General features: G+C 37.7%; 1 protein-coding gene across 9 annotated transcripts in view; it reads left to right on the forward strand.

Moving 5' to 3' along the window:
• The window catches only part of SCAPER (S-phase cyclin A associated protein in the ER), a 496989-nt gene that overhangs the window by 414356 nt on the left and 63730 nt on the right, over positions 1–18903 (forward strand). For all 9 annotated transcript variants that reach the window (XM_082617344.1, XM_082617352.1, XM_082617349.1 and 6 more), the window contains one exon: positions 6785–7017. In XM_082617344.1, coding sequence (XP_082473470.1) covers positions 6785–7017 — 233 coding nt within the window. The remainder of the gene's footprint in view (positions 1–6784; positions 7018–18903) is intronic.

Genomic DNA, 18903 nt, shown 5'->3' on the forward strand with positions numbered 1-18903 from the left:
AAGAAAAATCTATATATATGGATGAGGAGAATTTCTGTGACCGTTTAAATAAAATAATGTCCTTATGAGACAAAGACTTCACCAAAGGTTACAAGCAAAAGAAAACTCTATTCTCAGCAGTGAAAGGATCAATATTAAATAAGGAAATTAGAGAGAAAAAAACAAATTTGGGGTGAAAATATGATGAGGTGAGGGGCTTAGACTATTGGAAAATAAGAAACCATAGTGAGAAAATAAAAGACTGTTCAGTACAGTGAGGGACTTTAGACTGAGGTCTGAGGTCCCAGGGTTCACCATGGCAAGCTTGGCTCCTGCAGGCCACAAGTGTTCTTCATATAATTGCCAGATTGTTGGAGAAGTTTTTCAATTTCTGTTTACTTTATTAAAAATTGCCAAAATGGTGTTTCTAAAATAAAGCAGAAAGCCCCAATGAAATAGAAAAATCAAAAGTTGTCAGTTGTGGACAGAGAAAATAAGAAAAGTATAAAAATATATCTGATTTACTTTACATTGAGCTTATTTTGGGGGGGCTGATGAAGAAGTAACATTTGGTCCTTGAACCACATTTATGGTTTCTGAATAATAAGTTTAGTATATTTCACCCATAATTATTCCAACAACCTTTAAATAAAATATTTTCATGCCCTTTGGTCAAGAATAAAGTTCAAATTAATTAAGAGCTTTTTTTTTTTTTTTTTTTTTTTTTTTTGCGGTACACGGGACTCTCACTGTTGTGGCCCCTCCCGTTGCGGAGCACAGGCTCCGGACGTGCAGGCTCAGCGGTCACGGCCCACAGGCCCAGCCGCTCCGTGGCATGTGGGATCCTCCTGGACCGGGACGCGAACCCGTGTACCCCGCATCGGCAGGCAGACTCTCAACCACTGTGCCACCAGGGAAGCCCTAATTAAGAGCTTTAATGGAAGAGACATCAGAAAGGCAATGTTTGGCCCATGATCAGTTTTCACCTCCCTCCAATTGAGACAGTTGTTCCAGAATCCTCAGCAGAAGAGATGGCCAGTGGGAGGAAGTCAGTGTGGGGTAAGAGAAAGCACATGGGCTTCAGAGTCTGATAAACTCAAGTTCAAGTCCCAGCTCTTCTATTAACTAGCTGTGAAACTTGGACATGTTGCTTGCTATCTCTGAACTTTGATATGTTAATCTGCAAAAATTAAATGTAATGGTATGAGGAAAATGCTTAAGTATCTGGCATAGAAGAAAAACTTGATAAATGTTAGTTTTCATCCTTTTTTCTTTGCCGCCCCTCAAATAAGTAAGGATCATAATTTAGCTTTATTTTTGATATCTTAAGGTTGTCATTTTGAGTCATTTTGAGCATAAACAGTTATACTGATTTATAGTAAATAATAATTTCAGTGCAAATAAAGATGAGTGAGTCCAGTAAAAATAACATGTCTCACATTGCAGTGCCTTTAGCATTCTTATATCTGTTTTTTCTTATGCTTCCAGAATTAGTGTTACATTTTGCTACTGCCTACCTCTAAAATGGCTACCACTTCTCTCTTTTATATTGTTCTTTCTGTTCTACTATAAACCAGTAAACCACAGCTTTCTACACTTACTTGTAAAATCAAAGTATACAGGGTCTAAATGATCCTTAGAATAAGCGGAGCATCACTTTATTCCTTTGACCATGGATGTAGTGGATATTCAAATGTTAGATGAACAGGTGATTAAATAAATGACACTAATTTGGGCATCTCAGAAGTCTTTAATGTCTTTGTGATTCTCAACTATATTCTTAAAAGATGCAATTATGGGATAAAATACTTGTAGAGAAATGAAAGATTGCTAAATGCACATGTATAGTGTTTTATTTGAAATACTTAATATCAGTACAAGGTTTTTGAAAAGAAAGGAATATGAAAATCTGTGATGTATGAAGAACCCTGACATTACCCAGAAATGTGTTTCTCATTTTCTTTCTGTAGTTTGTAAAAGAAAAAGAAACTTGTGTCTTTAGGTGATTTATTGAGTTAATTTTTAAATGTGGCCAATTGAACACACAAGTTACATTCTCTCTCTCTGGAGGCCCCCACTAATATTATAGTAAATAGATAAACAGATAAAATTCTAACCCCTCAACGACAAAGAGAATGGGAAGGAAAGGAAAGCAAGTATGTTTTAATCTGGAAAGCAGATGACTGAAAAACAGTTGCCTAAAAGCTAAAACCTCAATTAGCAGGAGGTCTTAATACCAGAAGAAAACCTGTGCCACGTAACCCCAGAAGGCTCAAAAATTAGAGTTCCCAAGTATCTCAGAAAATGAGGGTACAAGTAGGGCTGGAAAGAGGAGGATTGGTTGAAAGTCTAAATAAGAGGCAGTTCAGATGCCCTAGATCCCATCTGCTACACGTACAGCCAAGTGAATGCCCCTCCCCAAACACTGGCAGAAGACAAGAGGTTGAACCAAAGTTACTCAGGACATGAGGACACCAGGTACAGCCATACAGAAATCATACAAAAACAAAATGATTAAGTGAAAATCTGTTCCTTAAACACTGAGACACTCAGCCCCTTCTTCTATGAACCTCTGAGAAAATGAGCAGGCTATGTCATATACTCTAGGCTTAGAGGGCATAGGATTCCATTCTTGTGACACTAACTGTCCCAGGAGAATAGACCTACAAATATTGACAGTTGGGATTCCCCAGCTGGGTCTCTGCTTAGTCATCCAAATTGAAGCCCCTCATGCTGACTTTGTATCCAGCTTGTGATTAGATCTAGATTGTGAAACACTGAAATCCATCTATGCATTAATCTTAAGTATGGACAGAAATCCCCAGATTACCACATATTTAAGGAAAGCCTACAACCTGAAATACAAAGAAAGAACTCAAAGGAAACAAAGACCATGCAGGAAACAAAAGAATATCTTTAAAAATTAGAATTTCACAGAGATGAGAAAATATTGCAGCCATGAAGCAAAAATAAAGTACTGTAAAAACAAAACAGGGAGCCCAAAAGAACTCCTGAAAATTAAAAATACAATTGATGGGGCTTCCCTGGTGGCACAGTGGTTGAGAGTCCGCCTGCCAATGCAGGGGACACGGGTTCGTGCCCCAGTCCAGGAAGATCCCACATGTCGCGGAGCGGCTGGGCCTGTGAGCTGTGGCCGCTGAGCCTGCGCGTCTGGAGCCTGTGCTCCGCAACGGGAGAGGCCACAACAGTGAGAAGCCCGCGTACTGCAAAAAAAAAAAATACAATTGATGAAATGAAAAATTCAGCAGAAGGACTGGAAAATAAAGTTAAGGAAATTGCCTAAGAAGTAGGACAAAGTAAAAAGATATGAAAAGCAGAAGAAAAAAATACAAGAAAATTCAAGACTCAGCTCAGGACCAAAATCCAACACAGAAAATAAATGAGAGGAAATTAGCAAAGAAGTAATACAAGAGATACCTTCAGAAGTGAAACACATGACTTTCAGATTGCAAAATACCACTGAGTTTTTGAACAAAAAATGAAGGAAGACCTATACCATGACAGAAGAAATCAGGGGTAAGAAGTGCCTAAAAGTTTCCAGAGAGGACAAAATAGGACATGTACAAAAACGTTAGGAATTAATTGGACTTCTGAAGAACAGTACTTAAAGTAGGAAACAATGGGGCAGTCCTTAAAAACTCTGAAAGAGGGACTTCCCTGGTGGCACAGTGGTTAAGAATCTGCCTGCCAATGCAGGGTTTGAGCCCTGGTCTGGGAAGATCCCACATGCTGCGGAGCAACTAAGCCTGTGTGCCACAACTACTGAGCCTGCGCTCTAGAGCCCGCGAGCCACAACTACTGAACCTGCGCACCTAGAGCCCCCGCTCCACAGCAAGGCAAGCCACCACAGTGAGAAGCCCACGCACCACAATGAAGAGTAGCCCCCACTCGCCACAACTAGAGAAAGCCCACGCGCAACAATGAAGACCCAACGCAGCCAAAAATAAATGAATAAATAAATAAATTTATTAAAAAAAAAAACTCTGAAAGAAAATTAGTTCCAACCAATATTAGTTCCAACCAAGAATTCTATATCCATCCAAACTATCAGTCAAGTATAAGGATGAAATAAATATACTTTCAGACATAAAAGGTCTCAAAATTTTTCCTCCCATGCACCCTTTCTTTGGAAGTTGTTTGGAATCCAAGAAATAAAGGAATCTAACTCGGGGTCGGGGGGTGGGGGTGGAAGGAATTCTTTGGATGAAGATGAAGGGCATCTCAGAATGAGAGCTGTATAGTATGCCTAGAGAGCAACCAGTCCAGATTAGAGCAGGAGGATGGCAGTTGCAGGACAATTGTCTCCATTGGAGGGAGAAGAAGAATCAACAATCCCTGATGTGTTTGAACTTGAGAGGAAATTCCATTTTAACCGGAAAGATTGACAATGAACTAGTGATACATACCTAAGAAATTCAACATCTGAGTGAAACCAAAAATTTGTACAAGAAAGTAAATGTAATCATTTACTAAATAGCTTAACTGTGAATAATATTTGTATAGTCATAGTGGAAGAAACAATATTATGCCGTCGGTAGTGCTGTGGACCAGATGTTCTGATTCTCCCCCTCTTACCAAGTACATAGTAGAATGACGTTTCTTGTCTCCCTTGTGGTTGAATTGGACTATGTGATTCGTTTTGGCCAATAAGTCGTTAGCAAAAGTGATGAGTCATTTCCAGGCAGCTCATTTAATGTTGACACAAGACCCTCCAGAGATATTTTTTGCTCTCTGCCACTGTGACCTACAGTCCTCTGTACTGTTCAATACACTAGCCACTATTTAAATTTAAATTAACTAAAATTAAAAATTCAGTCCCATGTCTAACTAACTACATTTGAAGTACTCATTATCCACATGTGACAAGTGCAGATATAGAACAGTATAGATTGAAACATTTCAGTCATTTTAGAAAGTTCTGTTGGGCATTGTTGCTCTAAATGATGGTTGCTTTGTCACCTAGACTCCGAAGTAAGGACAACAGGAGCCCCAGCCAGTCTCAGATGAACATGTCATTTGAATGAAAAATAAAGCTTTATTGTTTGAAACCACTGAAATTTTTGAGGAATTTTTCACTGCAGCATAACCTAGCTTATCCTGACTTATACAGAAATTCTTGATTCAAACGCAACTCCTAATACCACCTTCTGTATTGGGATAGGCTAGATTATGCTAGTCACAGCTTGAAGAAGCTCTGTGACTGTTTTATAGAGTTTCAAAGGGAACTTCCATCAGCACATACTGCAGAAAGATTCTACTGTAATTACTTTGGCTTAGGAATGGCTCAGTGGTTAGCGATGGTCAACAGTCTTAAACAAGGCTATTCTCAGAAAAGTAACTTTCATGGAATGTCTAAATGAACAACAACAATAAACAATGGAGGGGATATTTGCTTGTGTTTATGAAGATCTTCCTTTTGAATCCTAGTGATCATTTATTCCTCTATCTTTTGATAGAACTGGTGCAGATAAAGAATGAGAATCAGGCAAAGACTAGTTGTTACTAGATAAGTGCATTTGTAAAGTTATTGGTAATAATTTACCAAGTGATTTCCCATTCGCCATCTTATTTGAACTTCATGGTAGTCCTAGCAGGTAGACAGATACAGAACCCAAAGCTTGGAAATGTGAAGTATTTACATACAGTCATGTGACGTGCTGGAGGAGGAACTGGAACTTAACTACAGTGCTATCTGATTCCATGTCCAAACTTCCTTCCTCCCCACCTTTAGCTTCTTGTCTCTGCCCCTTTCTTGGTAGTGAGGCCTTCAGGAGCCCCTCTTCTCTGTGGGAAGAATGAACCCTTATGTAGCCAGCATCACATGCCAAGGCAGAATAATTATGTACCTAGCCACTGGTAATTATGTATCTAGCCTGGTAATTATGTATCTAGCCACTGTATTTCTAGTCATCCTCTCTGCGAGAGCTGATGTTCATACACAGTAGTATTTACTCCTGGTAATAGTAGGAATCACAGTAAGAGTAGCAGTTCCAGTAGCAGATGACACTTCTCTAGGACTTACCTATGTGCCAAACATTGTTCTAAGAATTTACATATGTTGATTCATTAGATACTAAGATTATCCTCATTTAACAGTTGAGGAAACTGAGACACAGAAAGGTTAAGGAACATGTCTAAGATCATATAGCTGCAAGGCCAGAACCCAAGCCCAGGTTCTGACTCCTTGTCCAGCTTTTAACAGGCATATTACTTCCTGTAAACCATAAATAAACAGAGCTCAATATGACCCTATGTATTAGGCAAAAAACTATTTTACCATTTTGTAATAAGAAATGCAAATTTTTTCCTAAGAGAGGAATTGAGATTAAATATTTTAAAAATTCACTTTAACAAGAAACAGTGCTATCAGTTTAACAACTGGTTTGTTTTCTGAGTTTATACAAATTTGTAATATACTTTATTCAATTGAATAACTAATATTTATTGAGTGCTTATTATGCACATAGGCATGAGCTAAGCATTTTATGTTATTAGCTCATTTAATCCTCACAAGAACCCTATGTTATAGGTAATGTCATTATCCATGTTTTATAAATGAGAAAATTGAAGCTTGGAAGTAACAACCTATCCAAGGTCACCCAGCTAGCGGGCGCAAAGATGAGATTTGAACTCGACAATCTGACCTTAGAACCAATACTCAAACATTCAGATGGCACCTCTAGAATTTCAAAGTTATTTCTGATTCCAGAAATTTTCCATATAATCTCTGTTCATTTTTGATGGTTTTATTGAAACACAATTACTGTATTTTTTTTCCATCTAGGTTTATGTTCCAGATGAAAATAATGCTATTTTGGGAAGAAATACAAATAAGCAAGTTTTTGAAGGCTTGACAACTGGACTTCTCAAAGTCAGCGCTGTGGTTTTTGGCTGCCTGATTGCCAATCGACCAGATGGAAACAGCCAGCCAATTACACCAAAAATATCAACACAGGAAATGAAAAGCAAACCCTCACAAGGTGATGCTTTTAACAGTCGAGTTCAGGACCTCATCAGGTAAATTTCTAGATTTCTTAAAACTGTCTTTTTTGTTAAAAAATATATATTAAAATAATTTAAGTCTCAGGGCCCATGTGATGGCAATCTTTCTCACACCATCCACAAATTCCTAATACAAAATATACCACATTTTGTAGAGAGCAGGAAAATCCTATTAATGAAAAGCATTACAGTTAGAGCTCATTTGTCTTTCTTGATATTTAGATATTTGATATTAGAATAGGTAGTGTCCAAGCTTTTTATAACTTTTTTTGCTGTCAACTCTTTCCAACTCAAAGAATTTCTAAGAATTTCCCTATCTCAGGTCATCTCTGGTTATAAATTTGGTTCAGATTTAAAACAGCAATAATAGCTATCATTTATGGAGCACCCATTATATGTAAGGTACTGTAGTAGAGGCTTTACAGCCCTATAAGTGTAGGATTTCTAATACAGACTTTGTAGGTAAGGAAATTGCTCAGTGAGGTTAAGTGGTTTGCCCAAGGTTATGTACTGAATAACTTTAAAAGTTAAGTAGGAGAGTTGAGACTGGAACTCAGGTCTAGCTGTACTCCCAACAGCTGTATGTTTTCCACTACACAAATGTGGCAATTCCTAACACCTGTTCAAGGTCAACCCTGCTTCCTTCCAAGGTCACCTTCTCTCCTGGGAAATTTATTCCTACTTTGACGTCTGAATTCTTTTTCCCTCATGAATCTGGAATCAGGTAGGACATTTAATTTCCCAACAGGGTTCCATCTGGTGTTAATCAATTACCTGTCCCACCTATCAGAAACTCCTCTGTGATCTGCACTGATCTCTGACTTCCAAAACCCATGCAATTTGTTACTCTCTGAAGCTTATAGTAGGTTCATAGGAGAAAGAGAATGCCCTCTTCTGCATTTGCTTCTTTCACAGTTCATAAATTTTACACTGGTCTCTTGTAGTGCTTTCTTGAAAACAGTTGTTTCATTCAGTATCTTTCTTACCCTTGATTACTTTGTTAACTTGTCCCTTCCATCTGCCTGCCCTCTTTCCCCAGGCATATTTATTGCTAGAGAGTACTAGGCCCTTTGGGTCCACAACCATTTATCATACAGCACTTGACTTTGACCCTCCCTGGCCTTTCTCTCAGTTGCTTGATCCCATTCAATTTCCCCATGTCCTTTTGGTCATTGTAGAACCTGGCCCTCTTTGCTGATGAATGCCATTCAGCCCCAGCATTCTCCCTTGGGCTACTCTGTGATGCAGCAACCCTGCATTCTTGTCATCCAGACAGCTTAGCCACATGCCTCAGCTGTGATGAGGCAGAAGGTCCAGCCAAGTGCTTCAATGCAATTCTGGTCGGCCTTCCGGGAGAAAGTACCTACATTTTTACATATATTATTATAGTTACTAGATCCTTTGTAAAAATAAGAAGGTTATTGGGGAAAAAAATAACAGTGGTAATCTGCCAAACCAAATAAGTCATGTAACTTAAAAAGGGTGATTGACAATTACAGTACTTCAGTACAAAACCATGCCACTCTTTATCTGACTTGAACCACTTTTGGTAAATATTGTTTTCTTGTAGATAATGCATTGTAGGCTGGCTTGATGATCCCTATATGTAGAACCACAAACCTTATCTCAGATCTTCTTAATGAAGCAAACAGAACATGTTTAACTACTTTCATGCTTTCTTTTTCACCTTCTCAAATATGAAGTGACAGGAAATCTCACACCACTCCCTGCTACAACCTGTGCATTTTTTGTCAGTTTATATCTCTAGCATTGTAAAGTTGTGAGGAAAGCGTTCCAACACAGTCTTTGGCACTATTTTCTGACCTGTACCCCTAAGGTAGAGCTGGAACAGGGCACATCACCCTGACATATGTCCCTGTTCTCTCCTTATCTGACATAGAAGAGGCAAGAGGGTGTCTAACCAAGATGAGGTAATAACAGTGTTTATTCTCATTATTTTACATGGTTTAGTCAAGTTTCTAGATCTAAGGGATCCTCAAATATTTATCACCTCAAAATATGATCACTTGTACTCACTTTGTGCCAGACACTTCACAAGGTCCTGGGATAAAAAAAAACAAATAAAAAAAAAACCTTTAACAGAATATCCAAATAATATCTTTCAGCTATCAAACATCAGAATTATTTTTTCTATAAGATGCAAATATTGTCAGTGTCAAGTATTTAGCATAGTTCTAGGAAAGCAGTATTATGTGTAGGGTAGAAGCAGATTGCAATTTGAAAAAACACTGGTTTGAAATTTGCTCAGGAAATGCATCAATCCTGAAGCTCTGCAATTCTGTTTTTTCCCAGCTTTACTGAGATATGGGTGACATATAACATTGTGTAAGTTTAAGTTGTACAACATGATGATTTGATACACATATATATTGCAAAATGATTGCCACAGTAATGTTCATTAACACCTCCCATCAGCTTACATAATTACCGTGTGTGTGTGTGTGTTGAAACATTTAATAGCTACTCTCTTAGCAACTTTCAAGTATGTAATACAGTATTGTTATTTTTAGTCACCATGTTGTACGTTACATGCCCAGAACTTATTCATCTTATAAATGGAAGTTTTTACCCTTTGACCAACATCTCCCCATTTCCCCGACACTCCACCCCAGCCTCTGGCAACCACCATTCTACTGTCTGTTTCTGTGAGTTCAGCTCATTTAGTTTCCACATGTAAGTGAGAACATACAGGATTTATCCTTTACTGTCTGACTTATTTCACTTAGCATAATGCCTTATATGGCCACCCATATTGTCACAAATTGCAGGATTTCCTTATTTTTTATGGCTGAATAATATTTCATTGTGTGTGTATATATGTGTGTGTGTGTATATGTGTGTGTGTGTGTGTGTATTTACCACTTCTCTTTATCCATTCATCTGTTGATGGACACTTTGTTTCCATGTCTTGGCTATTCTGGATAATGCTGCAGTGAACATGGGAATGCAAGTATCTCTTCAAGATAGTGATTCACTTCCTTCAGATATATACCCAGAAGTGGAACTGATAGATCATATGGTGGTTCTTTTTTTAATCTTTTGAAGAACCGCATAGTTTTTCATAGTGGCTTTACAAATATACTTTCCCACCAACAGTGTACAAAGGTTCACTTTTCTCTCCACATCCTTGCCAATATTATCTCTTGGTTTTGGGGGCTTTTTGGTTTTGTGTTTTTGTTTTTGTTTTTGATAATAGCCATTCTAACAGGTGTGAGGTGGTATCTCGTTGTGGTTTTAATTTGCATATCCCTGATGATTAGTGATGTTGAACATCTTTTCCTATGCCTATTGGCCATTTATATATGTTCTTTGGAAAACCGTCTATACAGGTCCTTTGCCCATTTTTTAATTGGATTATTTGTGTTTTTACCATTGAATTGTAGGAGTTCCTTATTTTTTCGAACATTAACCCCTTATCCAGTATATGTTTTGCAAATGTTTTCTCCTGTTCTGCAGGTCACCTTTTCATTTTTTTGATTGTTTCTTTTGCTGTGCCGAAGTTTTTAAGTTTGAAGTAGTCCCACTTGTTTATTTTGCTTCAGTTGCTTGTGCTTTTGGTGTCATATCCAAAAAAATATTGCCAAGACCAATGTCAAGTTTTTTCCTCTATGATTTCTTCTAGGAGTTTCATGGTTTCAGGTCTTAGATTTAAATCTTTCATACATTTTGAGTTCTTTTTTTGGGAATGGTGTAAGGTAGGAGTCCAGTTTCATTCTTCTGCATGTTGTTATCTGATTTTCCCAGCACCGTTTATTGAAGAGAGTATCCTTTCCCTAGTGAGTATTCTTGGCTCCTTTGTCAAATATTCATAGACCAGATATGCATGGGTTTATTTCTGGGCTCTCAGTTCTGTTCCATTGGTCTACTTGTCTCTTTTTATGCCAGTACCATACTATTTGGATTGCTGTAGCTTTGTAATATAGATTGAAATCAGGAAATGTGATACCTCCAGCTTTGTTGTTCTTTCACAGGATTCCTTTGGCTATTCATGTTTTTCTGCTGAAGCACAATTCTTTTCATCATGTTCAATTAGAAATTTATATCTGTCCCTCCAAACAAGGAAATCAAACTTTGCAACCAAGAGGCAAATAGATGAGTCCAAGTCACTGATACCAGCCTTTTGGAATCAAAAATTAGTAAACATAAGGCATCTATTCAAGGAGAAGTTATAAAACTGTACTTTAGCCAAGCACTTTCCTAGCTGCTAGGATGTACTACAGGCACCTCAGTCTCCACAAGTTCAAAACTGAACACCTTATCTTTCCACCCAAAGGAGATACTTTTCCTGTGTCTTCTGTCCTTATCTGTAGCACCAGTATCCCATTCAGTTACTTAAGCCAGCATTCTGAGCATTGTCAAAAACTCTTCACAATCCTTTACCAAACCAATATCCAATTAAGTCTTTAGTACCTATTGATTCTACCTTGTAAATATCTCAGATTTCTTACCTTTGCTCCATTGCTACTTCTTGAAGAGTGCAGTCTCTTGCAATAGCAGATAGCTTGCCTCTGCCTCTCTCCCCATTCTCCTTTTTAAAATAACTTGTTTCCTAATTATAAAATTAATATGTGCTCAGTGAGAAAATCGATTTGAAAAACACAGAAAAGCACAATGGATTTTGTTGAATACACAAAAATTATCTTTAATCACACCACCCAAAGATAATCATTGGGTTTTTTTTTGGTTTTGGTACATATATATGTGGTTATTTTATGAAAAAGATTGTAATACTTATACACATTGGTCATACTTTTTTATAAGTGCTTTTTTCCAAATCAACAGAAACTTGCAAATGAATTTTTACTGGCTTTCCAAGTATTTAATTATGTAGCCATGACTTGCTTCAGGTAACCTATTATTACTTACATAGGTTTATTCTAGTATTTTACTCTTACAGATAATACTGTAAAGAACATCTTTCCCTACAATTGATTATCATCTTCTATTAAACATTGAGAAGTATAATTGGGGGGTCAAAGAATATGCATTAAGGATTTTGATCCATATTGCCAAATTGTCCTACATAAAGATTACATATGAGTACGTCTTTGTACCCTCAGCCTAGACACTGTCAGATATCATCATTCTTTTGAGTCTTAGCCAAACTGAGAGGCGAAAATATTTCATTTTTTATATTAGTAGTTATATTGAACATTTTTTAATGTTCACTGGCCATTTTAATTATTTTGTGAGTTGCCTGTTCATGTACTTTGCCCATTTTTCTATTGGAAGTATTGACTTTTTTAATTGTAAAAGCTATTCATGTATTAAAATCATTAAGCACATGCATAGAGGGGCAACCATATGAAAGATAGCAAGAGGGCAGCCATCTGGAAGTCAAAAAGAGAGGCCTCAGAAGAATCCAACCCTGCTGGCCCCTTGATCTTGGATTTTTTTGGCTTCCAGAACTTTGCTGAGATATGGATGGAATGTGCTAAAGAACAGCCAACCATCTTGTACTATGAAATGGACTCCAGTGCTGTAGATGATGCTCCTGTTTGCCAGGATCAGTGTTGATTCCCTGTGATAATCCTCTGTTTACAAGGTCTTAGTTCATTACTTTTGATCAGATTGTGTCATCAAACAGATGGCCTCACAAGAAAGCCAGATAGTAACTATCCATAGACAAGAAACCATTGTGAAAACTCAGAATGCAGGAGGTAGATGAGACTGAAGCATCTCCCGCCGGACCTCAGAGATCAAGAAGTACCACATTAGAAGGGTAAGAGGAGCAGCTACACTCTGACCACAACAGCCCTCCCACAGGCCAGCACAACACTGCATGAGCCCCCATCCTCCTGCAAGCCTATGGTTTCTCCAGTGGGAAGAGGGAGCCCAAATGGACATCCAGCTCTCCCAGCATTGTGGGACACTTCCACTTGGGTCTCAGCTCACCAGGATTGCTGGGGGAATCTGCAGAGCTTGACCACTGGTGATGAAGTAGAAAGGTGTGGAGGGGCTGACAGCAGTCAGCACTCAGATCTTGGTGGACTGTATTGCTGCTTGAAGTGGTGCCCAAGCAGAGATCCCAAGCAGCAGCTCTGCCCATCTGTGGAGCTGAGCCTGTAGCCCCATCTGGCCACGGAGCTCAGTTGGCAGTTCTGCTGATTAGGGTCCCCAGTCCCCAGACTATATTGGCTGTAGAGCTTGTTTTATCACACAACCTGGGCAGGAAAGCAAATTATCATCCTTGCCCTCTAGCTCAGCATCGCCTTCATTCTGACCATCCAGGAAGGCCAGCTGGGAAACCCAGGCAGCTACAAAGTCCAAACTACAGCCCTTCTTAGGCAGGGAACCAAGCCAGCAGAACCACCCAGCTGTTGAGCTTAGCCTCTGACCCCAGATAACCAGGAAGACTGAACAGTAACCCTGGGCAGTCTTAGAGCCCAGCTATTGTCCCACTCAACTACAGAGCATAGCCTGTATCCCCACCCCACAATGGAGCCCAAACAAAGACTCTCCCAACCACAGAGACAGTTTCTTTACCCACCCAACTATGGGATATAAATGGAGGCCCCTCCCAACCAGAGAGGCCAGCCAGCAACCTTGCTCAACATCAGAGCACAGTGAGCAGCCAACCTGATCAAGAAACCCAGCCTGTGGCACAGCCTTTCAGAATATGGAAGGAAAAAACTGTCAACCAAGAATGCTGTACCCAACAATGCTGTCCTTCAGGAAAGAAGGAAAAATAAAGACTTTGCCAAACAAACGAAAGCTGAAGAAGTTCATCACCACTAGACCTGCCTTACAAGAAATACTAAAGGCACTCTTCAAGTTTAAAGAAAAGGATGATAGGGACTTCCCTGGTAGTCCAGTGGTTAAGACTCTGCACTCCCAATGCAGGGGGCCCGGATTCAATCCCTGGTCAGGGAACTAAATCCTGCATGCCGCAACTAAAGATCCCACATGGTGCAACTAAAGATCCCACATGCTGCAACGAAGATCCCAAACATGGCAGTGAAGATCCCGCGTGCCCCAACTCAGACCCAGCACAGCCAAATAAATAAATAAATAAATAAATAAATAAATATTTTTTTTTAAGAAAAGGATGATAAGTAATAACATAAAAACATATGGATGGGCTTCCCTGGTGGCACAGTGGTTAAGAATCCACCTGCCAGTGCAGGGGACATGGGTTCGAGCCCTGGTCCAGGAAGATCCCACATGCCGTGGAGCAACTAAACCCGTGCACCACAACTACTGAGCCTGCACTCTAGAGCCCACAAGCCACAGCTACTGAACCCACATGCTACAACTACTGAAGCCCGCGTGCCTAGAGCCCATGCTCCACAACAAGAGAAGCCACTGTGATGAGAAGCCTGCGCACCACAACAAAGAGTAGCCCCCACTCGCCACAACTAGAGAAAGCCCACATGCAGCAACGAAGACCCAGTGCAGCCAAAAATAAAATAAATAAATTTTTTTAAAGACGAAAAAAACATATGGATGTGTAATACTCACTGGTAATGGTAAACATACAGTCAAAATTCGATCCTCTGGTATTGTAATGGTGGTGCATAATTCACTTACAAGTCTAGTTTGAAAGTTAAAAATCAAACATAATAGATGTAAACATAACCACAGTAATTTGTTATTGAATGAACACTATAAAAATAGGTAAATTATAACATGAATAACCTAAAATATGAGGAGGGAGAAATAAAAGTACAGTTGACTCTTGAACAACACAGGTTTAAAATGTGCAGGTCCACTTACATGCAGGTTTTTTTCAATAAATACTACAGTGCTACACAATCTGTGGTTGGTTGAATCTGTAGATGCAGAGCCGAGGGTATGGAGGGCCAATGATGGGACTTGAGCATCTGCGGATTTTGGTATCTATAGTGGGTCCTGGAACCAATTCCCCACAAATACTGAGGGACAACTGTATAAAGTTTCTGTATGCTATCAAACTTTTTAACAACTTAAAATAGGATGTAATATATATGTTTTATTTAAGCCTTTACAAACCTGTAGTAGATACATATAGTGTAAAGAAGTCAAAGCATACTGCCGCAAGAAGTCATCAAATCACAAAAGAAGACAGCAAGAGAGGAAGCAAGGATCAAAGGATCTAAAAAACAGAAAATAATTAATGAAATGACAATAGTAAGTCCTTACCAATTAGTAATTATGAATACGTTAAGTGTAAATGGATTAAATTCTCCAATCAAAAGACATAGAGTGGCTGAAGGGATAAAAAAACAATATCCAACAATATTATGCCTATAAGAGACTCATTTTAGCTTTAAAGACACACATAGACTGAGAGCGAAGGGGTGGAAATAGATATTTCAAGGAAATGGTAAGCAAAAGAAAGCAGGGGTAGCTATATTTATATCAGACAAAATAGATTTTAAGCTAAAAATGGTTAAAAGAAACAAAGAAGGTCATTATATGATAGAGAGGTCAATCCACCAAGGATATGACAGTGGTGTGGTAAATATTTATGCACCCAACATTGGAGCACCTAAATATATAAACTGATACTAAAAGAACTAAAAGGAGAACAAAACAACAATACCATAATATGTCGGGACTTGAATACCCCACTCCCAACAATAGATAGATCTTCCAGACAGAGAATCAGTAAGGAAACAGCAGATTTAAACAACACTATAGGCCAAAAGGACCTAACAGACATATATAGAACACTCCATCCAACAGCAGCAGAATACATATTGTTCTCAAATACGCATGGAACAATTTCTAGGATGAATCCTATGTTACGGCACAAAACAAATCTCAACAATTCAAGAACACAGAAATTATATCAAGTATCTTTTCCAATCACAGTGGTGTGAAACTGGAAAACAGTAACATTTTACAGAATATACATATGTCAAATTATCACATTGTACACCTTAAACTTATATGATGTATATGTCAACTATATCTCAATAAACATGGGGGAAAAATACATTAGTCCTTCATCTTACAGGTTTCAAATGCTTTTCCTGTTTGTTATTATTGCCTTTTAAAATATTTAAGTTTTCTATTATTTTATGATGAAGTATATCAACATACACCTAACAAAATTATCAATACCTATGTACCAACTTGACATTTTTCAGTAACCAATAACATTTTTCCATATTGTCTTAGATCTTTTTTCTTATTGGTAAGAAACCAAATGTTGTAGATACAGCTAACTCCCCATCTCCATCCCTTTCCCCTTACTCTTGCTCAAGATGTAAATCACTGTTAGAGTGTGTGTATATAGTTCCTATGCAGTTTTATAAAATTTTTATAAAATTTTTATATACATGTGTATAATATATATGTATATATGTAAATATATACAAATATATATAAATATATTTGTGTATATAAAATTTATATGTATATATTTATATATAATAAATATCCATAAACAATATATTCTGCTTTCTATCTTTTGTGTTATTTAAAATTTACATAAATGCTATCATACTATTTTGTCAGTTTCTATGTTCACATAACATGGGGTTGAGATCTATTTATGTTGATGCATATAAATCTGATAAATTTATTTTAACTGCTCTACAGATTCTATTAAATGAATAAATTTCCAGTTCGTCCATTTTCTATTTAAGGGCAATAGTTTCTATTTTTTCACTATTTCAAGCAATGATACAATGAATATCCTTGTAGAAACCTTCTTTTGCCTATATGGGAGTTTCTCAAGTTTATATGCCTACAGTAGGAATTTATGAATATTATGATAAATGCATGTCCAACTTTACCAAGTAACACCAAATTGTTCTCCAAAGTGATTTTACAGATTTCACTTTCCATCACTAAAGGATAGGAATTCCATTTCCTCATATCCTTATCAGTGTTTTATATTAACTCACTGATTTTTGTCAGTCTGATATTTGTGAAATGGTATTTTGTGTTGTCTTCATTTTCATTGTATTTATGATTAGTAAGTTTGCATGCATCTATTTTTTAAATACTGTTATTATTACTACTAGTAACAATAAAACTAATAATAAAATGTATCAACTTCTTTTCATGTATTAGCTTATCAGTCACTTATTACAAGAACCTTATACTAACATTCTATTATATTAAAAAGGAAACAGACTAAGAAGGGCAAGGTAATTTGCCCAAGGTCATCCAGTAACTTGCAGGGCTAGGGTTCAATATGTCAATATGTCATTTTCCTTCATTATAAGATAATAGGGTTAGTGGTCATCATTTCATACTTCCCAATTTTAAAACTGTAGGATAGTGGTCCCCAACCTTTTTGGCACCAGGGACCAGTTTTATGGAAGACAATTTTTCCACGGACTTGGGAGGGGGCGGTTTTGGGATGATTCAAGCGCATTACATTTATTGTGCACTTTATTTCTATTATTATTACATTGTAATATATAATGAAATAATTATAGAACTCACCATAATGCAGAATCAGTGGGAGCCCTGAGCTTGTTTTCACTTGCCACTCACTGATAGGGTTTTGATATGTGTCTGCAGGCAATTAATTTATTATAGTCTCTGTGCAGTCAAACCTCTCTGCTAATGATAATCTGTATTTGCAGCCACTCCCCAGCACTAGCATCTAGTACTTCTTCAACTCCAGATCATCAAGCATTAGATTCTCGTAAGGAGTGCGCAACCTAGAACCCTCGCATGTGCAGTTCACAGTAGGGTTCGCGCTCCTATGAGAATCTAATGTCGCCGCTGATCTGACAGGAGGTGGAGCTCAGGCGGTAATGCGAGTGATGGGGAGCAGCTGTAAATAACGATAAAGCGAGAGGGAAGAGATATGGGAACATATGTATATGTATAACTGATTCACTTTGTTATAAAGCAGAAACTAACACGATTGTAAAGCAATTATACTCCAATAAAGATGTAAAAAAAAAAAAAAAGATAAAGCTTCGCTGGCTCACTGGCCGCTCACCTCCTGCTGTGCGGCCTGGTTCCTAACAGGCCACGGATGCTCAGTAACCAGATAAATGCATTTCCTAATGTAAAAGGAGAAAAGGAACATTATTTTATACCTTTTAAATAGTAAACTTAGAAGAGGCTCCAAACATGAATTATTCATCAGCTTCTCCTTCTTTTTACAAAAAACTGTATTAGTAAATGAATAGTGATAGGGATTTTAGCGCACTTACAAGCAGAAGCATCAATTCCTTTGCACATATTGCTGAAAGTTTGTATGTGTTGATTTTCAGAACTGCTATATTCAGAGTCCTGCGCTTTTTATACATGTAAATGCAGTAGCACTGAATTGGTATAAAATCTCTAAGCTAAGGCTGATTTATCTACAAGGTCATTTATAGTCTTCAGATATTTTCAATTTCTGCTTTGTGGACTAATAAAGGAACTGCTGTTGTTGGTCCAGGTTAATAAACATCTCTGAAAAACTGTTTAATAGACTGAAAAGATGAAAGTGACTTCATAAATGTTACTGTCAACTTTCAGGACTGCTACTTTTCATAACAGAGAGCAATTAGATTCTCACTGTTTGTTATACTCCTAATGGCGATAGGGTTTAAAAAAAAGTAGAGAATCTAAAGTGGCATTAGCAGTTTAGGTTGTAACAGGAGTGTCTGGGTAGCATTATCTTATTTTCTGAATCCCTGAATTCTGGTGAATTTAGCTTCCTAGTACTTTAGGAATTACTGCTTTTCAAGATGATAGAGATCATTATAAATCATTTCAATTATTGTCAGACTCTCTAGACTGGTGAGAATGATCAGATGATCACTTTCCTGAAAAAATAGCAGCAGAATAACCAAAAGAGAAAAGAGAACCGTTTACAGAAATAGCTGATTATTCAGGACTAAATCTAAGGAAATTGTTATTTAAGATGCTGTACCCAAACCTGTGTGTGTTGTGTTTGCTTGTTTGAAGGGTCTAAGCCTGTGTTTGTTAAGATTTATC

The sequence above is a fragment of the Mesoplodon mirus genome (assembly GCF_964341445.2).
Source record: "Mesoplodon mirus genome assembly, chromosome: 4".
NCBI lineage: Eukaryota > Metazoa > Chordata > Mammalia > Artiodactyla > Ziphiidae > Mesoplodon > Mesoplodon mirus.